Source organism: Dendrobates tinctorius, unplaced genomic scaffold (genome assembly GCF_039654945.1).
Source record: "Dendrobates tinctorius isolate UK_male_01 unplaced genomic scaffold, ASM3965494v1 ptg000083l, whole genome shotgun sequence".
NCBI classification, from domain to species: Eukaryota; Metazoa; Chordata; class Amphibia; order Anura; family Dendrobatidae; genus Dendrobates; species Dendrobates tinctorius.
This window is the reverse complement of record NW_027361751.1, coordinates 29,510,038-29,532,854: the sequence shown is the minus strand read 5'-3', so window position 1 is coordinate 29,532,854 and position 22,817 is coordinate 29,510,038. Positions and strand designations below refer to the sequence as shown.

Sequence of the window (22,817 nt, the reverse complement as noted above, 5' to 3'; positions counted from 1 at the left end):
TTTACCCACAATTTTGTAAAGGTGCCAACAATTTTGTCCGGCCCACCTTTGGGGTTTTGTGTGAAATGTCAAAATTTCCCTTCTTTTTTTTTCTCTCTTATTTTTATTTTTTTTTTGTTGTTTTGTGTGGTTTAAGTTGTAGTTAAGATACTTTATTATTTGTGGCTTTTAAAAAAGAGGAGGAAAAGAAACAGAGCAAGGAAGCAAAAAATGTCCGTGTCTCCACGGAGTTAGCAATTAATATATTAAGTCTAACATTACAGTGATGCATTACTGTTTCATCTTGAAAAGTGTTTGTAATCAATTATCCCCAAAATGCTGGATTTGTTTCTCCATAGATGATCTGCTTCTTCTTTGTCTTCAGGAATGCATTCGAGCCTTGGGTCGGAACAAGCCTCATACGCCATTCAGGGCTAGTAAACTGACCCAAGTTCTGCGGGACTCCTTCATTGGTGAAAACTCTCGTACCTGCATGGTAAGCCTCAGCTCTGATTGCAGGAACCTCTAACAGAGGCAGGAGTTGTGTTCTTTTTTTTATAATGGAATAAAACACTGGATGAATCATATTTTTCCAAGATTTTTTATTTTTTTTTGTTTTAATTTTCTTCCCATTATAAAGATCTGCTCGCTATCAGTGAATGAGAATATACTTAATTACCTGCACCCCATACACATCTAAAGATATGCATGTAAACTATTTGCTGTGGATTTTTCGCACCAAAAACTCCACTAAAATCCACGTTACATGCTAAGGCTGCGTGGTAAAACATTGTAAAGGGTGATATCTGCAATGAAAATCTGCATTATTAAAATTCACATCACAGGTTAATTTACATGCGGAAAATGAAATGTCTCATTTATGTTCCTGGGCTTGTATTATGTTGCGGATTTTCTGCACACAAATCTATACTGAAGAAACAGCCTTGTGAAACTGTGCAATTACCCTAATACTTTTTACAGGAGAGTTTGCTACCATTCTTTACAGAGTGGCCCGCAGAGGATGCCTGTATGTACTGATTGAGTTAACCCTTTCCTAGGCAGCATACATCTGCAGAATAACATTATACCTTGACTATGCCTTCACTACGTCGCCCCCCTTCGCTACGTCGCCCCCCCTTCGCTACGTCGCCCCCCCTTCGCTACGTCGCCCCCCCTTCGCTACGTCGCCCCCCCTTCGCTACGTCGCCCCCCCTTCGCTACGTCGCCCCCCCTTCGCTACGTCGCCCCCCCCTTCGCTACGTCACACCCCCCCTTCGCTACGTCACACCCCCCCTTCGCTACGTCACACCCCCCCTTCGCTACGTCACACCCCCCCTTCGCTACGTCACACCCCCCCTTCGCTACGTCACACCCCCCCTTCGCTACGTCACACTCCCCCTTCGCTACGTCACACTCCCCCTTCGCTACGTCACACTCCCCCTTCGCTACGTCACACTCCCCCTTCGCTACGTCACCCCCCCCTTCGCTACGTCACCCCCCCCCCTTCGCTACGTCACACCCCCCTTTCGCTACGTCACCCCCCCTTCACTGACTTTAAACTGAGATCCTGAATTTGATAAATTAAAACAAAGTATATTATGCCGTATTTAGACGGGCCTCTAATTGTGGAATGAGCTTTCCTAGAAATTCCCTTTTTCTGACAAACGGCTATCTGCCTTTTTGAACAGGCCAGAACACTTCTAGCAAATAATTAAAATGTAGGCTAAAAAAATCATCACTTTCAGTAGCACGTTGTCTTGTGTAAGCAAAGGATGTGCTGCCGATAACATGGAAGTTTATTTGCGCAAGATAGTCTATTTTACTGGCTGACTTAATCACTGTTCCCATTGGGACTCGCAATCCTAGATTTCTTATCAGTATGTCTTTTGGAGTCTATGCTCACAGAACTACTGTATTAGCAATTATTCTGTGAGTATAGAATTGTGGTTTACCGATCTGACAGACTATTAACCAGGACTTTTCCCCAGTTGTGGCCAGATTAACAAGCCCCAATCAGGGAATAGTAGCTGTAGAATTGAATAAAATTCGGGCCGGGATATCATCTGGTGCGGCCCGCAGCCACTTTGCTCGTTTTTTTGGCCGTGGCTCCTTTAATTCAGGTCCTACTACAACAACAGTCCCTAGCTTGACTCCTCCCTCGCATGTGACTAGTCATATGGCTGTGATGTCATCAAGGTCCTAGTGGCTGCTGGCGCTGCGGCGAAGGGAGAAGTTTGCAGACTCAGAGCAAGTTGGCTGGTGAGGCTGCTGATTACTGGGGAGACATGACAGTGACTGTGTCAGGGAAATTCCAGTCCTGTGGGGGCAGCCTCAATGCCAGGCAGTGCTAGTCCCGGGGGACAGACTGGCTTACAGTGGATGTGTTTAGTGCGCTATAGAGACTCAGACTCCTGTATAGCAGCGATGGTCAGTGACGGGTCAGGCGCCGGGGATTAAAGGGAGCCGCACACGTACCCGTCTCTCACCTGTCAGCAGTTGGCATAGAAACAAGGTTTCCATTCACTGACAGCAAAACAGGGCATTGAGCCTGGGTCTGTGGCCATTATACACTTAGATATTGGCTATTTCTGCCTGTCCCTGTGTTCTGTATTATTCTGGATCATGTCAAGGGTTTGTCTCTGTCTCTAGGAGATAAAGGAACACATAGCGCCAGTCCTGTCCACAGGTTGGGTCTGTTACTACAGCTCCGGTCTAGTGACATGACTGTTGCTGAGCTGTAATGCCACACACGGCCTGTGCACAGGGTGTGGCGCTGTTATTCATCGCTTTCTAATCTGGGACAACTTATTTATTGCTAAATTCACTCCCTTTTGATGATACATGGCCCCACACATGAATGGTCTCTGGATGCCTTACTGTTAGCATGACACAGTAGTGTTCACCTTTTCTTTTCCTGACATTCCTTCTTACATATCTCCCGAACAATCTGAAGGGGGGATTCAACAGAAAAAATCTGCAGTCCAATCACTTTACTTTCCTGCATTATACCAACCTGTTCTTAATCTTTTTCATGGAGAAAAGTGTTTCTTTGCCCGTTTTTTGACCGCGGCCCTTTAATTCTTTAGCGATGAGCAGGGGATTATGTCCGACGTGCTCTTTCCATCACTGCTCAGTGGGGAGAATCCTGCGGAGTGGCTCCAGGTGAGGGACAAGTTGTAATCCGGGTGGGTAGTGGGTCACAGACAAGGGGGTATTATACACGAGCGGTGCGGAGGTAGTGCTGATGATGGGCCTGGACCAGGGAGACGCCGGACTCCTTGCACAGGAACCACCCATGACCGGAACAGCTGCCCCCACTCCATCCACATGGGGGTGTACCTGTCACTGCTGAGCACCCGGCGATGGGGAGACCACCCATGTACACACACAGAGGTAGCGGAGCGTGTTGCGTCCTCCTTTGCGGCTGCAGTGTAATCACAACATGCAGAAAGCAGGCGGGCTACCTGGCAGGCCTACATGTAGTCACAGTGTAAGGGGGACAGACACAGCTCTGCTGTACCGGGCACAACTGCAGGCCCCTGAACGGCCCCCAATGCTATTATGAAATTCCAAATGGCCCTTGGCAGAAAAAAGGATCCCCACCCCTGGTTTAGGCTATAATCTATGTTAAGCCAAAGCTGTGCATTACCAAAGATTTTTCTCAATGGGTGTCTACTACTTTCCCTGTATGAGGTTGACCAATCATAAGTTGGCAGTAATATAGAGTGGAAAAAAAGAACACACCTCCACAATAGCTTTGAACAGGCTTTCTCCTGTGTGAGACATGTATCAACAGTCTTTTCTTTTCACTGATATAACTTCAGAGCTATGTGTGACTGCAAACTTCCTTGAGCATACACATTTCAGCTTTCATGTCATGGCAGCCAGTGTGGGGGACGGGGCAGTACACCAGAGCTGAGCTTTGATTACAAATACCTCTGCAGCTTCAGTTCTCCTTTCACAGTGCTATCATCCCTCATGTACCCCTCTTCCCCCTCAGTGTCTGCTGTGAGATGAAAGATGAAGGCTTTGGTAATTTCTGCTCTGCTCCCAACATGTTGTAATCACGTACGGCTCAGCACATGGATCAAACTGTCTGCCATTACATGTCTCACATAGGAGAAAGCCAGTTCTAAGCTATTCTGGGGGCGTGTTCTTTTTCTTTATCGCTTCATTGGGGGACACAGATTACCATGGGTGTATGCTGCTGCTGCTAGGAGGCTGACACTATGCAAAATAAGAAAACTTAGCTCCTCCCCGGCAGTATACACCCACCAACAGGCAGGAAGTACCTCAGCTTGAGCTTAGTGTCTCTAGGAGGCGGACCGGGATCTCCCCAGATCTGCAGTTAACTATCCTTTTTTCCTTACAGGTTTTAGTTGTGTTATTAATCTTTTCCATTTGTTTTCCAGATACAGCGTCGGGAAACGGGATGTAATTTCACACCCTGCCTTCCCATATCAGGCGGCTGAGCGAGCAATGTGGTGTCGCCCACATCGCACCTCTCAGTACCGCAGGCAGGACCCTTTCCCTATCACCATTCGGGTGCTATGGCTGATGTCAGGTGGCTGGTCCTAGCCAATTCCCCTCCTCACCCGTCTCCCGGGAGAGGGCTGAGAGGAAGACGGTGGTCACCGGCGGTGGCCTTCCCCCTTCTAGCAAGGGGTTGACGCCGTCTTCTGCACTGCTCGGACGCAGTGTGGGTATAGAGGATCTTCCTTCCCAGCGGCCTTTCCCCTATTCGTGGGGCCCCTGTCGTCATCCTCTTCGCATTCAAGAAGTGGGCGTCAGGTAAGTGGTCTGACTGCCCCCACCGGCCCCTTGCTCCTTCGCATAGTAGCCATCGGCGCCGCTGTTAACCCCTCAATGCCCGCACTCGTTTTTTTAAAAAACTAAATAAATAAAAAATTTGTGCCCTTTCTTCTCCCAGGCCCGCTCCTCGCCAGGTTCTTTGTTCACCGGCTGCAGCTGGGAGCTCAGCAAGGGTCCCCCGCAGCTACTGCCAGTACCTATTGTTATCGGCGGCGTCACGGGCATCGGGGGCAGAAAGCCAGTTTCCGGGCAGTTTGGCACTTTCACTTTCGTTTGCGGGCGGGCAGCGTCATCGGCTCATGCCCCCCCGCTCTGCGCGCGCTCTTTTCGCGCTTCTTTCTAGCCTATCAGAACTGCTTTCACTTTGCCGCTAAGCTCCGCCCACTTGCACGCCTGCTAAGCTCTGCCCACTTATGCTGGAATCTCATGTTCCTCTTTACAAGGAGCTCTGCTGGGGGACACATCTACTCGGCTCTCCTGCGCATAAGGCTACGGTAGGCTCTGCTTTTCCTGGGGCTCTAATTGGCTCCCCTCGGCAGTTCTCACTCCCTTCCCTGCAGTACTTTCACCAGATACGTTCTGCTATACTGCCGCAGACTCCACATATGCCCGATCCTGCAAGGGCTCCCTATTCTAGGCCCACCGCTACTCACTATGCCTGCGCGTGCTGTAAAAAGAAGTGGACATCTGGTCAGTCGTCAACTTTCTGCCCGTCCTGCAGTCCTTCTACTATGTCTGCCTCCCCGGAGCACACCGAACCCCAGGATGAGAGCTCCCCCCCGCCCCCAGAGTGGGCTGTTGCAATATCTCAGTCGGCCGCGGACCTGACTAAAGTGTCTCAGTCCCTGGTCTAGGTCTTAGAACGATTACCTCAGCTATCTACAGCCACCTGTGCTCCGACCACCTCTCACGGTGAGTCATCCGCACCTGACCGCGACCTACAGAGGGACAGACTGGGTAGGAGTTCCAGGAAGCGGGCCCTGTCTGGCTTTTCTTCCAGCTCACAAGGCCCCTCCATCATCCAGGCTGCTCTCCTCGCCTCCGTCCCCTTCTTCAGAGGACGACATTGGGTCAAACGGAGACTCCCAATCGGGGTCTGACTCAGATTCAGACCACATGTCCAAAACACAGGACATGGTAGATAGTCTCATATCGGCGATTACCCAAATGCTCAAAATAAAGGAGGACAAGACGCCCCCACAAGAATGCTCTGTCCCCTTCAAACGAGCGAAACCTCCCTCCCGAACCCTTCCTAATCACAAGGAGTTCGAGACCATGTTGATCAAACACTGGGAGCATCCTGATAAGTGGTTCCCTGGACGCAGGCACCTAGACGTGCTATATCCCTTTAATGTGAACCTTCTCACGAAATGGGCCAAAGCTCCCGAGGTGGACCCACCAGTCTCCTGTCTTTCCTCAAAAACGGTTCTATCCCTTCCGGACGGCGCATCACTTAAGGATTCAACAGACAGGCAGATTGAATCGCTGGCCAAATCGATTTTTGAGGCAACTGGCGCCTCTCTCTGTCCCAGTTTCGCCTCCGCATGGGTAGCGAAAGCCATTTCGGCCTGGGCAAAAATTCTTCGCAAGGGCATTTTAGCGTCAGCTCCTCAGGACGAGCTAGCGGACTTGGCTGACCAAATTAATCATGCTGGTAAATACCTCTTGACCACCTCTTTGGATGCAGCCGGGTGTTCAGCAAGAGCTAGCAGCAACATAGTTGCCATACGCCGTATCCTTTGGTTGAAGACATGGAGTGCGGACTCCACCTCTAAGAAGTCACTCACTAACCTAGCCTTTCAGGGTTCTAGGCTCTTTGGCGCCAGGCTGGATCAGATAATTTCTGATGCCACCCAAGGTAAAAGTACCTCCCTTCCTCAGTCTCGGCCTAGATGTTTTTTCAACAGAAAAGCTCCTCGTCAGTTTAGGTCCTTTTGCCCCTTTCCTTCCTCGGAAAATTCCTCCCAGCAGGACCGGCCCTCTACCTCCGGGGAACGGAGAAAACCATCGTACAAACCCGCACCCTGCTGGAGACCAAAGAGCCGACCCTCCAAGCCCTCAGGATCCCGCTCCGGGAGGTTTTCCTCCAAGTGACGGGTCACCCCCACCTGGAAGTTGTTCCAGGGTGGGAGGCAGGCTTTCTACTGTCAAAGACGCGTGGCTGTCTGTTGTCAACGACGCATGGGTCAGGGAAATCATCACATCCGGCTACAAAATCGAATTTTCTTCCCTCCCAAAGAGACGCTTCTTTCTGTCTCATCCTCCCAAACAACCGTCCCTCACCCCAGGGTTCCTCCAGGCTGTCTCTTCCCTCCTATCCACCGGAGTAATTGTTCCTGTTCCTCCAAACAAATGGTTTTCGGGGTTCTGCTCAAATCTCTTCGTAGTCCCGAAAAAAGACGGCTCGCTTCGTACAATCTTCGACCTCAAACTACTCAATCGCCACGTGAGGATCCTCCACTTCAAGATGGAGTCCCTTCACCCGGTAATCGCCTCAATGGAGCCCGGGGAGTTTCTCTGCACTGTAGAAATACAATATGCCTACCTCCACATACCCCCCCATACTCCTGCCTCCCAGAGTGAGGCAATCCCTAACTTGGTGGACAATGCCTTCGTCAGTCCTGCAAGGGAGGTCCTTTCTTCCTCTTCAGTGGCAAGTCATCACCACCGATGCCAGTCTTCTCGGGTGGGGAGCGGTTTTCCAGCGGAAGACCGCCCAAGGGCGTTGGAACGCCCAAGAGTCTCTGCTCCCCATCAACCTGCTGGAAATCAGAGCGATCTTCCTTGCTCTCCTCAGCTGGCAGCCTGTTCTCGCGGACAAACCAGTCCGAATCCAATCAGACAACGCCACGCCTGTGGCGTACATAAACCACCAGGGCGGTACTCACAGCAAACAAGTAATGGCAGAAGTAGCAAAGACTCTACATTGAGCAGAGCGTTGCGTTCCGGCTATCTCCGCCGTTCACATTCCAGGGGTGGAAAATTGGGCAGCCGTCTTTCTAAGTCGCCAGGGCCTAGCATCAGGCGAATGGTCTCTCCACCCCACGGTCTTCAATCAGATATGCCAGCGTTGGGGCACTCCAGACGTCGACCTCATGGAGTCTCGAATGAACCACAAAGTTCCCTGCTTCATAGCCAGGTCCAGGGACCCTCTGGCCGTCGGTTGCGATGCTCTGGTAATCCCGTGGTCTCAGTTCCGACTCCGTTACTTGTTTCCTCCACTGGCCTTCATTCCAAGGGTGGTCAAGAAAATAAATTCAGAAGGCATCCCAGTAATTCTGGTAGTCCCAGACTGGCCAAGACGTCCTTGGTATGCGGAGCTGGTGAACATGTTTTCGGACGTCCCCTGGAGACTTCCAGACCGTCCGGATCTTCTCTCACAAGGCCCCCTTTATCACCAGAGGTCTCAGTCTCTGAGTTTAACGGCATGGCTTTTGAGGCCACGATTCTAGACAATCAGGTTTTTCCAACCAGGTCATTTAGACCATGATTAGAGCTAGAAAACCAGCATCCTCCCGCATTTACCATAGGTACTGGAAGACCTTTTTCCATTGGTGCGACGACAACAATGTTTTTCCAATGTCGTTCTCTATTCCATCCATACTTGGTTTCCTTCAATCCGGCCTAGATGCAGGCCTGTCCGTCAGTACTCTCAAAGGCCAGGTTTCAGCTCTGGCAATTCTTTTCCAGAAGGATCTGGCCCCCTTGCCTCAAGTCAAGACCTTTATCCAGGGAGTTGCCCACGTTGTCCCTCCTCACCATTCTCCGATAGATCCGTGGGATCTTAATCTCGTTCTCGGCGCACTCCAAAGTGCGCTTTTCGAGCCTGTCCAGGACATTTCTCTTTCCCTTCTCTCATGGAAGGTGACTTTTCTGATTGCCATTACATCCATTAGGAGAGTTTCTGAGCTGGCGGCTTTATCCTGTCGTTCCCCATACCTAATCCTTCATCAGGATGAGGTCGTTCTCAGGCCCGTTCCCTCCTTCCTTCCCACGGTGGTATCTTCCTTTCACATCCATGAGGACATCGTCCTCCCCTCTTTCGTCTGTCCACCCGCTGGAAAAGTCGCTCCACAAATTGGATGTAGTGAGAGCCTTGCGTGTCTACCTTACCAGGACCTCTTCCTTTCGTCAATCCGATTCCCTGCTTGTCATCTTTGAAGGTCGCCGGAAAGGGCTCCCGGCATCCAAATCCACAATAGCTCGCTGGATTCGTTCTATACTGGAAGTTTCCCGCGTTCAGAAAAAACTGCCCCATCCGGGAGTAAGAGCTCACTCCACCGGAGCTGTAGGGGCTTCTTGGGCTGTCCGACACCAGGCTTCGGCTTTACAACTTAGCAAGGCCGCGACCTGGTCGTCCTTGCACACTTTTGCGAGGTTCTACAAAGTTCATACCCAGGCCTCGTCTGATGCGGGCTTGGGTAGGAAGGTTCTGCAGGCGGCAGTAGCACACCGACCGACCTAAGTCCTTCCTTCTCGTTCCCTAAGTGCTTTTCCCACCCTTGGGACTGCTTCGGGACGTCACATAGTAATCTGTGTCCCCCAATAAAGCGATAAAGAAAGAGGGATTTTTGGTTCTTACCGTAAAATTACTTTCTTGGAGCCTTCATTGGGGGACACAGCACCCTCCCTGTTTAAATGGTACCGTGTTGGGCCTACGAGCCCCTTGTTGGGTTGGTACATGTTAAGAGTTATTATTCTCCTGCTTTTTCACCAGCTGAGGTACTTCCTGCCTGTCGGTGGGTGTATACTGCTGGGGAGGAGCTAAGTTTTCTTATTTTGCATAGTGTCAGCCTCCTAGCAGCAGCAGCATACACCCATGGTAATCTGTGTCCCCCAATGAAGGCTCCAAGAAAGAGATTTTACGGTAAGAACCAAAAATCCCTCTTTATGTTGCTGCCTAAGAATGGTCAACTGATGCAGGGGAAGAAGTACACGCCCTCAGAGACAAATCTCTGGTAACTTCCTTTTGAATTATATCATAAATTATAATCTAAACTTTACAAGATAATATCTCTGCATCAGAGAGCAGAAATAAAAATTGGCAGTCATGTAATAGCCTGTTTGTACAGCTAGACTGCACTTATTCTGTGCACATAGACTACCATTGTTTACACATTGTAAGGCTGTGTTGCCCACGTAGCGATTTTTAAGCGTTTTTGCCGCGATTTTCGGCGCAAAAACTTTTAAAAATCGTGTACAGAACGCCCCCCCCATTCATTCCTATGGCACTCCGCACATGCTGTGCTAATGCTGCGCTTTTTTCCGCGGCGGAATCGCATCGCGGAAAAAATCGCAGCATGCTCATTCTTTTGTGCGGAATCGCAAACAATTGCCGCGATTCCGCACCCATAGGAATGCATGAGAATCGCTTACTTCCCGCATGTGGCTATGCCCACCATGCGGGAAGTTAAGCGTCTCATGTGCGGTTGGTACCCACGGTGTGGAGGAGAGGAAACTGTCCTCCAGGCCCTGGGTACTATACCCCTGTAAAAAAAAGAATAAAAAATAAAAAATCGGGGTATATTTACCGTCCGGTGCTGCATTCCCGGCCTAAGCGTTCCCAGTAATGCCTTGCGGCAAGGCCCTGTAATGACGTAGTCTCGCGTGACTCTAGCGGTCTCGCGAGATCGCTATAGCAACGCGAGACTACGTCATCACAGGTCTCGCAAGGCATTACTGGGAACGCTGAGGCCCGGGAATGCAGCGCGGGATGCCGGAAGGTAAATATACCCCGATTTTTTTTTTTTTAATTTTTTTTAGCATTTTAACATTCTATCTTTTACTATTGATGCCGCTTAGGCAGCCTCAATAGTAAAAACCTGGTCACACTTGTCAAACACTATGTTTGACGAGTGTGACCAACCTGTCAATCACTTTCCAAGCGATGCTTCAAATCGCTTGGAAAGTGCTTGAATATCGCCCGCGAAAATCGCGACAAAATCGCGGTGAAATCGCGCCGAAAAAAACGCGCGATTTCTGGGAAGGAGTCCGGTTTTTAGTGAGCGTTTTAAAACGCTACGTGGGCCCATAGCCTTACATTGTTTTTTTAAATGTAACACAAAAAATTATTTCACCCGATGAAGGAGTGTTTTGCTCATTCGGCAGGTGATCAGCAATCTATTTTTCGCTCTGCGTTCCTAGTAGCGCTCTTTCACTGTAGTCGTGCAGTGTAAATGCTCCTTGAATGTTCACTTAGTTGATGGATTTAAACGTAGACAAAACTGTTACTTTGAGTGAATGTGGCTTTTTTTCATAAACCTACCCAATCTACATTACTCCATATAGATGTACCTGCGCCAATAACCTTTTAAATCCCTGAAGAGTACTATAGAAAAAACCTTAGTGTACGTCCGTATCTGATCCTATTAATGTACAGAACACATCTGATATGGAAAAATCTGTATACACTGATTTTAAGTTTTTGTATTACCCTTGCGAAGGCTTTTTTGGCCAGCTGTTAGCTTCTTTTGCTTATAAAATCCAATAAATATCTTTTGAAGATGAAACAAAGTGTATTGGAAAGTTGCCCATTAGACAAATAACTAGGCTCTATTTTAATAGAATCGGAAACCAATTTCCAGGTTTGACGATGAATAATTGTGAATTTACTTGTAGATCGCTACCATATCTCCTGGAATGGCATCTTGTGAAAACACCTTAAACACCTTAAGATATGCAAACAGGTAATTCTTCAGCAGATATACGGACTTATGGAAAACAATTCCTAGAAAAAAGCCATTCTTGCCTTCAGGATCTGTTCCCCCACTTTAGCTCCGCTGCCATGTTGGTCTCCGATGGTGCTGAAGTGACAACATCCTGACCATCAATCGGTGACCTCATTGATCAGATCAGTTGTGGCCATGACATCGCCACTTCTGGTCTGGTGGACAGCATCAGAGCCATGGCCTATTCTGGGGAACTATGGCTTTTTGTCTGCTATGTATAGAGATGGCTTCCCACTGGTAACTTTGTATACTTGCATGTATACAGGGATTGGGGTTATGTAGGACAATATCCTGGGATTATTTGCTGAATACATGGCACATAGTTGGCGTCAAAGTTCTCAGATCATCAATTTGGTTGGCACTGCCAGTAGAAAGCAGGAATTGCTGACCGTCAGTGTTTTTTGCTTAAATATCCGATCTGACCATAGTATTAATATATTTTATCTCGATTAGTCACCGATTTATACGTTAATCTGTATCGCTCCGAATTATCATGGCATATAAAAGTTTGGGCACCCCTGGTTAAAATTACTGTTATTGTGAACAGTTAAGCAAGTTGAAGATGGAATGATCTCTAAAAGGCCTAAAGATGACACATTTCCTTTGTATTTTAGGCCCCAAAAAATATATTGTAATTTTTTTTTTTTTACATTTCAGAAATTACAAAAAAGAAAATAGGCCGATGCTAAAGTTTGGGCACCCTTGGAGATTTCTGTGCTGAGTTAAGATTTTAGACCGTAATTAGGCTGTTAAGGTTATGACTTGTTCACTATCATTGTTAGGAAAGGCCAGGTGATGCAAATTTCCCAGCTTTATAAAAGCCCAGCCACCTCTGAGGGTGTGTGCACACGTTGCGGATTCTGCTGCGGAATTTTCCGCTCGGATTTTTCTAAATCCGCAGGTCAAAAGACCTGCGGTTTATCTGTGGTTTTCCCCTGCGTTTTGACACCTGATCATGGAGCAGGTGCCAAACCGCAGCGGAATCCGCACAAAGAATTGACATGCTGCGGATCTAAAACCGCAGCAAATCCATGCGGAAAATTCTGCATCATGTGCACAGCGGTTTTCATTTTGCATTGCTTTTAATGGTACTGTACACCGCAGCAGAATCCGCAGCGTGTGCACACACCCTAACCTTGTGCCAAAAAACAGCAGCCATGGGTTCTTCTAAGCAGCTGCAATAGCCCTCACAGTCCCCTGATCTAAACATCATTGAAAATCTGCGGTTAGACCTTAAAATAGCAGTGCATGCAAGACGACCCAGGAATCTCACAGAACTGGAAGAATTTTCCAAGGAAGAATGAATGAAAATCCCTCAAACAAGAACTGAAAGATTCTTGTCTGGCTACAAAGAGCGGCTACTAGCTGTGATGCTTTCAAAAGGGGGTGCTACTGCGTATTAACCATGCAGGGTGCCCAAACTTTTGTATCTGCCCATTTTCATTTTTTTTTAATTTCTAAAATGTAAAAAAAATAAAATAAATATATTGTTGCCTAAAAGACAAAGGAAATGTGTCATTTTTAACTTTAAGCCTTTTAGAGATCATTTAATTTTTAACTTAATTGTTGACAATAACAGTAATTTTGACTATGGGTGCACAAACGTGTATGTAATAATCACTGTTGGCGCTTTGGTCCGACGTGCCAGTCTGTCCATGAGCTGCAGGTTACCGGAGAGTCTGACCTCCTCGGGGTGATTCCCAGCTCTCGCCCATCGTGCTAGTTGACGCTCATGGATAGATCGGTGATGACCAGTGAATGATATTCCCGAGTCGGTGCTCAGATTGCTGCATATTACAGATGATATCTAGATCCTGCATATTGTGGATATTTCTGTTTCTTCTGCTCCTCCTGTCTTCTGTATGGACAATGCTAAAATGTCTTCTCTGCTTATCAATCTTTGCTTCATGTTCCTGCTGGGTCTCGGGCTCCAGGGTAAAGGAATTTGGGATTAGTCCATCGGATATTCCCTTCTCTCAGGGTAGCGGAAGTCGCTCTGATCTCTCTCCTTCCTATGAGTATGACGACTTCTCTCCTACGCTCACCAGGTCTCCAGATCTTCTCCTGTGCACTCTTGTATACTTGTGGCCTGAGCCGTTGACACTGTCCCTTTGTTTCGCTCACCTTTTCAGTTCACTGTCGTGTTGCATGTTTCTTTTCATCATAAGTTGGTAGCACACCTTTCCTTTTGGTCATTTTTTTGTATTGAGTTTTTTGTATTTTGTTGCTGTTAGCGTGAAGAGATTTCCTTGTTCCAGCATAGATCATGTGAGTTTCTGACATCTTTTCGTAGCCACCGATTACTGCTGCTGATTCTTCCCCAGTCCTGAGGCTTGGTGACTCTGGCACCTATGACAATCGGGTCCTACAGAGCAGGAGCCGTTCTTTACGGCTGCTTTTGTTTCTGACGAATATCGTAAGGGCCACAGTGAGGAACATATGCCTCCATAGTGATTATGGGCAGGGGTTGTTTGGACAATTCTTTAAAAGACCTCCCCAATAATCTAGGATTAGTGATGAGCGCACATGCTGATGGAAGCATGCTTGTGTGCTAACCGAGTGTCTTTGGCATTGTTGAAAAATGTTTAAATCCCCGTGGCTGCATGTCTCGTCGCTGTTCAACATCCGCAACGCATGCAGGGATTGCCTGGGTTTTTAGGATCCTTGTGGCGCCTGTAGCCACAGAATAGTATGGGACATCCCCACGAGAACTATTAACCCTTGTAAGTGACTAAAGAGGGGTTCCTGAAGCTGAGAAGAGCATGAAATATCTAGTATATAGGTATTACTTTTTTATACCACCACCGATTATCACTTCTGTGACCTTTTGTAATTGGTAAAAAGGCTTCTCAAGGATATTTGGGGGGTGAAAGACTTTCTTTAAGGGTGTACGGTCATGGTTTTTTTTTTTTTTTGGGGGGGGGGGAGGGGAATGGGATTACATTTTGCAAAATTGCAGAGAAAACTGAAACTTGCCAGAGCCCTCTGATGCTTAGCAGGGCTTGTGGGTTTCAGCCTTGCTTGATATCTCCAGCCCGGAAAAAATGAGCTCTTTCATTGCATCCGGTATATTTCCCTCCCCAGAGCAGTGTTGTACTCAGCCATTAGATCGTGTTCCTCTATGGGGAGATGATGAGAGTGCTGGTACTTCACAAGACCTAGCTCTGTAACAAGGAGATCTCACGGCTGACATTATACATTCTGATCGTTCTCCTCGTGATTGCTTATTCTATTATTTTTTTTTTTCTGATGACTGAACATCTGGCAAGAAAGAAAAAAAGCCTGTGCCAGGACTAATGATCTGCTGCTCGTTACAGGGTGAAAGAACTGACTGTGGACCCGAGCACTGCAGGAGACCTCCGCCCCATGTTACATCATGCCCAGAATCAGCTGGATGACCTGGAGTCGCTGTGGGGAGTGGGCAGTTCTCCCCAGAGGGACGACCTCAAGCTCTTATGTGAACAAAATGTGGGTGTCTGCGCGCGTCACACTGGCGGCTCCGTTACTTGTCACCAAATGTTTTTTGTTAGTAATGGATTGTTTTGTAGCCGGGTGTTAATTTAAGGTCTGTAATGAAATAATGAGACACACTACATCTAAATGGTTTGGTATTGATGTACTTTGGGGGTCAGTGGCTCCCCCCCACCCCAAAAAAAAAAAAAAAAGAAACTTATTGTTGAGAGTAAATCATAAACAATTAAAAATTGTATTCTTGCCTGTCCTAAATTTTGAAAAGGAATTTTATATTTCATGCCATGTCATGTTCTGGCATTGGAATTGCGCTCCTCCTCGCACTAAACCTCGGCCCTCTTTTACAGCTTTTGGGGCTCAGTTTACTTCGACAACTTGTGTAAATGGCCTAATACCGTAAATACGGGCCATAGAATTTTATCTTTTTTTTAATCTTGTCGCCCAGATCAATTCTCACTATTTAATGCGTATTGTCGTTTTTCTATAATATTCAGGAGGAAGAGGTTTCGCCGCAGCTCTTCACCTTCCACGAAGCAGTGTCTCAGATGGTGGAGATGGAGGAACAGGTAGTAGAAGATCACAGAGCTGTGTTCCAGGTGGGACCCACATTTCGTATACATACTACTTGTGTGGAGCATGAGTGATGTCTATAAATGCACTACCTCCTGTAGTTTTATAAGTGGGTGTCAGCACAACGCTTACTAGCTGGGCTATATACCGTGAAACCTCCATATACTTCATCCGGATCCAATGTCGTGTGACAGATGCATCATGTTTCTGGATTGTTCTTGCAATGGAAAAAGAAGCCTTTCACCCAGTCAGTGGGTGATTGGGTTTAGATGTCACCTAGTCAGTGGTTGATTGGGTTTAGATGTCACCCAGTCAGTGGTTGATTGGGTTTAGATGTCACCCAGTCAGTGGGTGATTGGGTTTAGATGTCACCCAGTCAGTGGGTGATTGGGTTTAGATGTCACCCAGTCACTGGTTGATTGGGTTTAGATGTCACCCAGTCAGTGGGTGATTGGGTTTAGATGTCACCCAGTCAGTGGGTGATTGGGTTTAGATGTCACCCAGTCAGTGGGTGTTTGGGTTTAGATGTCACCCAGTCAGTGGGTGATTGGGTTTAGATGTCACCCAGTCAGTGGTTGATTGGGTTTAGATGTCACCCAGTCAGTGGGTGATTGGGTTTAGATCTCTCGCTGCTGTCTGCAGCCTCCACATTAGCTGCTTATTTCTGGTCACAACCTGTAGGACGATGTTACCCTATTGCCCCTTTTTGTCCCTGGCACACTCAGGAGAACCCTGTACCATAGTTCATAGCCCCTTACACTTCCCAACCCATGTCTGATGACTGCTGCTGCTCCTTCCCAGCTTTTACACTTGTGACTTCCCGGCATAATCTCAGGAGTTGCGGTTTTGTTTCATGCGTAGGAATCTATACGATGGCTGGAAGATGAGAAGGCTCTGCTAGAAATGACTGAGGAGGTGGACTATGACGTGGATTCCTATGCTACACAACTAGAAGCAATCCTAGAGCAGAAGATTGACATCCTCACTGAATTACGGGGTACGTACGTGGCTAATCGTCAGTTCTGTTGACTACTACCAGCACAGGATCCTTAGTGTAGGCCATCACCCTCAAGTTAGTGGGATTGGGCTATGGATACCCCCAACTGATTGGAGGAACTGCTAGTTTGCTAGTATTGCTGCATACTTTTGGCAGTGTCTACGCCTGGTATTACAGTGTAGTCTTATTTCCTTTGAATCAGATCCACTCTTAAAATTAGAGCTGTTCCCGTTACACAGTAATTAGCACTTGATGCTTATTTCAGTGCTACAACTTTTTTTTAATCAGTTGATCGATTGGGGTGCCAATAATTGGACCATTTGGTATCAATGATCTAACGCTCCGTGTACACATTGGACTTATATCTATATCGGTATGTTTGTCCAACAGTCTAATATGTATGGGGACGCTGTCTTTATTCTCCCATAGATAGGCCACCGGCAGAGATGCTGTCGGCAGTTTTCTCCTAAAGATTGCAGGATCCCTCGGCTGAATGAGCTTCGGTGTATAGAAGAGACGGCCGAGATGGCTTGTCAGGCGAATGATCGGCCGAAGCATCGTTCAGCAGGCAGCTATCTAATATGTGGGGTTTGGTTAACATTTGGATTTTAGGGTCCTAGAGAACCTCTGCAACCCCTTCATGCAAAATTACTTTCAGTATCCATATCTGATTCAAATTGGTAAGACCGGATAACACTGCTAAATTAGTATGGCGGAAATATAATGTTATAGAGTTTATAATAAAAGTTAAAATTTAATTAAGTTAGTCCACCTATATCAGTGATATGTTTAATTAGTAGACTCTCATATATGGAGTCTTAAGGTCCTCAATCAGTCAATTGTTTGCTCAAGTATTTTGCATTATCCATCTTCCCCTCGAGTCGGACTATTTTACCTGTCCCTGCTGCTGAAAAACATCCCCACAACGTGAAGCTGCCACTACCACTATGTTTCTCTGTGTGGATGGTGCTTTTGCGGTGATGAGCTGTGTCGGTTTGGCGCCAGACATAGCGTTTACTTCTGTGGCCAAAAAGTTCAATTTTGGTCTTTTCTGACAACAGCACATTTCTCCATACATTTGGGGAGTGTGCCACTTGTCTTTTGGCAAACTTAAAATGAGCCTTACAATGTTTGTGTGTAATTAAAGGCCACCTCTTTGGAGTGTACGACTTAGGCTAGTTTCACACTAGCGCACTATTTTTGTGTGCTGGGCGCAGCGTCAAAAGGGCGCACGCACCAGCAAAATCTTACCAGCGCACGACCAGCGTACCCAATGTTAAATATAGGGTACGCTGATCGCATGCAGCGTCATGCGATCATAGGAGGAGCTGACCGGAGGGGGTGCGGCCGAGGGCGGAGCTTAGCAGCGGCCCTGCGCTGCGCTTGGTAATGCTAGTGTGAAACTAGCCTTATTGTGATCGTACGGACAGATTCTCCAGTCTCTGCTTGGGAATTCTGCAGCTCCTTCAGGGTTACCTGTGGTCTCTATACTGCATACTTGTACTGACTTAGGGAATCATTTTGCTAGGTCAGTTTTATCATATAGTCAACTTGGTAAATAAAAAAAAGCTTTTTTTTTTTTTTTTCACTTTTTTTTTTTGCAATTCCAGCTGACTTGGAATTTTTGTTTTGTTTTCCACTACATTAATTGTCAGAATGAATGGTGTCATTCAGAAATACAACTCATCCTGCAAAAAAACAAGCAATCATACGGCTATGTAGCTGGAAAAATAAAAAAGTTATTGTTCTTGGAAGAAGTACAGGGAAAAACGGAAAATCGCCCATTTGTGAAGGGGTTAAAGCTCCGATTGGTGATCATGGCAGCCAGGGTCCTGCTGGAGGCCTCCATGTGTGCAACTTGGAATTTCTGTATAGAGCAACCATACGCTGAGCTTTATAGACCACAATTTATACTACTTTTACAAACGATCGCAGGTTTGTCTTTTAAGGAACTAAAAAAAAAAATGTAGTACCGTATATACTAGTGTATAAGCCGAGATTTTCAGCCCATTTTTTGGGGCTGAAAGTCCCCCTCTCGGCTTATACACGGGTCATATACCTGGGGGTCTGCGGGGGAGCGGAGGTGTCAGGTCATACTTACCTGTCCTGCTGTGGTCTCTGCAGCCTCGCTTCTCCACTGTCTCCCTTCCTGTCTTCAGCGGTCACGTGGTACTGCTCATTACACTCATGAATATGCGCATATTCATGAGTGTAATGAGCGGTACCACGTGACCGCTGAAGACAGGAAAAGAGACAGTGGAGAAGCGAGGCTGCAGAGACCGCGGCTGGATGGGTGAGTACAGCGATATCCACCTGTCCCCCGGTCCATCGCTGCTCACTGCTGTCTCTGCTGCATCCTGTGTCAGTGACGTTTAGGCCGCAGGGGGCGCGGTGACGTGGTTAGTGCACGCCGCCCCTCTGCTGGCTGAACAGTCACTGACACAAGAAGCGGCAGACAGCGGCGATGGACCCAGGAGAGGTGAGTATGGCATGTTTTTTTTGTTTTTTTTTATGGGGCATATTCTATGGAGCAGCACATGGGGGCATATTATATGGGGGCATAATCTATGGAGCAGCATATGGGGGCATATTCTATGGAGCAGCATATGGGGGCATATTCTATGGAGCAGCATATGGGGGCATAATCTATGGAGCAGCATATGGGGGCATAATCTATGGAGCAGCATATGGGGGCATAATCTATGGAGCAGCATATGGGGGCATAATCTGTGGAGCAGCATATGGGGGCATAATCTATGGGGCAGTATATGGGGGCATAATCTATGGGGCAGCATATGGGGGCATATTCTATGGGGCAGCATATGGGGGCATATTCTATGGGGCAGCATATGGGGGCATAATCTATGGGGCAGCATATGGGGGCATAATCTATGGGGCAGCATATGGGGGCATAATCTATGGGGCAGCATATGGGGGCATAATCTATGGGGCAGCATATGGGGGCATAATCTATGGAGCCGCATATGGGGGCATAATCTATGGAGCAGCATATGGGGGCATAATCTATGGAGCAGCATATGGGGGCATAATCTATGGAGCAGCATATGGGGGCATAATCTATGGAGCAGCATGTGGGGGCATAATCTATGGAGCAGCATGTGGGGGCATAATCTATGGGGCAGCATATGGGGGCATATTCTATGGGGGCATAATCTATGGAGCAGCATATGGGGGCATATTCTATGGGGCAGCATATGGGGGCATATTCTATAAGGCATATTCTATGGGGCAGCATATGGGGGCATATTCTATGGGGCAGCATATGGGGGCATATTCTATGGGGCAGCATATGGGGGCATATTCTATGGGGCAGCATATGGGGGCATATTCTATGGGGCAGCATATGGGGGCATATTCTATGGGGCAGCATATGGGGGCATATTCTATGGGGCAGCATATGGGGGCATATTCTGTGGGGCAGCATATGGGGGCATAATCTGTGGGGCAGCATATGGGGGCATGTTCTATGGAGCAGCATATGGGGGCATATTCTGTGGGGCAGCATATGGGGGCATATTCTATGGAGCAGCATATGGGGGCATAATCTATGGAGCAGAATATGGGGGCATATTCTATGGAGCAGCATATGGAAGCATAATCTGTGGAGCAGCATATGGGGGCATATTCTATGGGGCAGCATATGGGGGGCATAATCTATGGAGCAGCATATGGGGGCATGTTCTCTGGAGCAAGTTTGACCTCAGTGCAATCGTACTGACCTGTAGAATTGGAACACCAGGTCATTTTACCATTGATCACCCAAAATATAATGGTGGAATTGCATTTCTTCTCTCGATTTCATGCTACTTGGAATCTTTTCCCCCCCGTTTGTCGAGTACTTTATATGATAGTCATTCAGAACTTCAACTCGTCCCCAAATAAACATGCCCTGATATGGCTGCGTCAGTAAGGAAAAATAAAAAAAGAAGTTCTGGCTCTCGGAGAAAGGACAGGGTAAAAACTAAAGCGCACAAAGGAAAAATGGCCAGGTCCTAAAGTGGTTAAAGGGATATCCTGAGACATTTACGGCATAACGTGCGGGGCTATTGAATACCTCTCCATCCATGGAGGGGCCCTAAGATAGATCTGTCCGATATTTATGGCACATGCGATGTCTGAGATGGGGCAAGTAATGGAATATTTGTTCTTTCAGATAAAGTGAAATCGTTCCGAGCTGCTTTACAGGAGGAGGAACAAGCCAGCAAGCAAATAAACCCCAAGCGACCACGAGCCCTTTAAGGGAAGGCTTGAATGAAGGACGACAGTATAAAGAACTTTCTCCTGTAACATAGCATTATTATTATTAAACTGTGGCCGTAAAACCCCATTACTTGAACCGTTAAGTCAACTTTTTATAACGTCAGTGGAAATGTCCTTTCTCTTTCTCTTGAACGGATAACTGTTTTGGGCTAACCACTACACTGACGCCTTCAGATCTGAACGGCACAAACTTATCGGTAGGGACTACAAGGCACTTTGTCCAAAATACTTTATTCAGTGTCTCATTTTCCACTCGTTTGTCTTTTTTTTTTTTTCTTTTTGTCATTTTTTTTTTATTTTAATAAATAACTTTAAAACTTTGTACCGGAGGTAATCCTCCAATTTTTTTTATTTTTTTTCTTTTGTCATCCAAAATTTCATATTGCTGTTGGAAGCTCCTTGCATGCTTGCCTAATTCATCGGTGATTGTACAGGTACAGATATTATGGACTCGCTGTGCACAGCTCCTATGTGCCTTCCTGAAGGCTACTGACCCGACATGTTTTCGTTACGCACAGCCTTAATAAAACCCCAGCGTTTTGTCAGTGTAAAGCTACAGTTTATCATATATCTATATTTGTTGCAGGATGTGCCATACGGAAGAACAGAGGTTATACAGAACAGAGCAGGTGGCCAGGGGCAGAATCATATCAGTCAACTCTTCGCTGTTGGTTTGAGACTGATCGTTATTAAAGAAAAAGAAAAGAAAAAAAAAAAAAAAATATATATATATATATATATATATATATATATATATATATACACACACACACACACACACACACACACACACACACACACACACACACACACACACACACACAGTGAGGGAAATAAGTATTTGATCCCTTGCTGATTTTGTAAGTTTGCCCACTGACAAAGACATGAACAGTCTATAATTTTAAGGGTAGGTTAATTTTAACATTGAGAAATAGAATATCGAAAATAGAATCCAGAAAATGACACTGTATAAATTATATAAATTTATTTGCATTTTGCAGTGAGAAATAAGTATTTGATCCCTCTGACTAACAAGACTTAATACTGGGTGGCAAAACCCTTGTTGGCAAGCACAGCAGTCAAACTTTTTTTGTAGTTGATGGAGATTTGTGCACATGTCAGGAGGAATTTTGGCCCACTCTTTGCAGATCATCTCAAAATAATAAAGATTTTGAGGCTGTCGCTTGGCAACTCGGAGCTTCAACTCCCTCCATAAGTTTTCTATAGGATAAAGGTCTGGCGACTGGCTAGGCTACTCCATTATCTTAATGTACGTCTTTTTGAGCCACTCCCTTGTTGCCTTGGCTGTATGTTTTGGTTCATTGTCTTGCTGGAAGACCTAGCCACGACCCATTTTTAATGTCCTGGCGGAGGGAAGGAGGTTGTCACTCAGGATTTTATGGTACATGGCTCCATCCATTCTCCCATTGATGCGGTGAAGTAGTCCTGTGTCCTTAGCAGAGAAATACCCCGAAAACATAATGTTTCCACCTCCATGCTTGACAGTGGGGATGGTGTTCTTTGGATCATAGGCAGCATTTCTCTTCCTCCAAACACGGCGAGTTGAGTTAATGCCAAAGAGCTCAATTTTTGTCTCATCTGACCACAGCACCTTCTCCCAATCATTCATAGAATCATCCAGGTGTTCATTGGCAAACTTAAGATGGGCCTGTTCATGTGCCTTCTTGAGCAGGGGGACCTTGTGGGCACTGCAGGACTTAAAACCTTTACTGCGTAATGTGTTACCAATGGTTTTCTCTGTGACTGTGGTCCCAGCTGCCTTGAGATCATTAACAAGTTCCCCCCCCGTGTAGTTTTAGGCTGATCTCTCACCTTTGTCATGATCAAGGAGACCCCACGAGGTGAGATTTTGAACCTGTGCCCCAGATCGATGTTGATTGACAGACATTTTGTATTTCTTCCATTTTCTTACTATTGTCTTATTTATGGTTTTGTAGCCCATTCCAGCTTTATGCAGG

At 46.7% G+C, this 22,817-nt stretch overlaps 1 protein-coding gene across 5 annotated transcripts in view; it reads left to right on the top strand.

The window, feature by feature from the left end:
- Positions 1-21,158, top strand: part of KIF2A (kinesin family member 2A) — a 75,982-nt gene extending 54,824 nt beyond the window's left edge. For 4 of the 5 annotated variants that reach the window (XM_073584271.1, XM_073584269.1, XM_073584270.1 and 1 more), the window contains exons 15-20: positions 365-475; positions 11,410-11,477; positions 14,837-14,987; positions 15,485-15,586; positions 16,422-16,557; positions 20,732-21,158. In XM_073584271.1, the coding sequence (XP_073440372.1) occupies positions 365-475; positions 11,410-11,477; positions 14,837-14,987; positions 15,485-15,586; positions 16,422-16,557; positions 20,732-20,817 (654 nt within the window). In that variant the 3' untranslated portion in view covers positions 20,818-21,158. Of the gene's footprint in view, positions 1-364; positions 476-11,409; positions 11,478-13,453; positions 13,568-14,836; positions 14,988-15,484; positions 15,587-16,421; positions 16,558-20,731 lie in introns of all 5 variants that reach the window. The other variant, XM_073584272.1, reaches the window with a different exon arrangement.
- Positions 21,159-22,817: the final 1,659 nt, after the last annotated feature.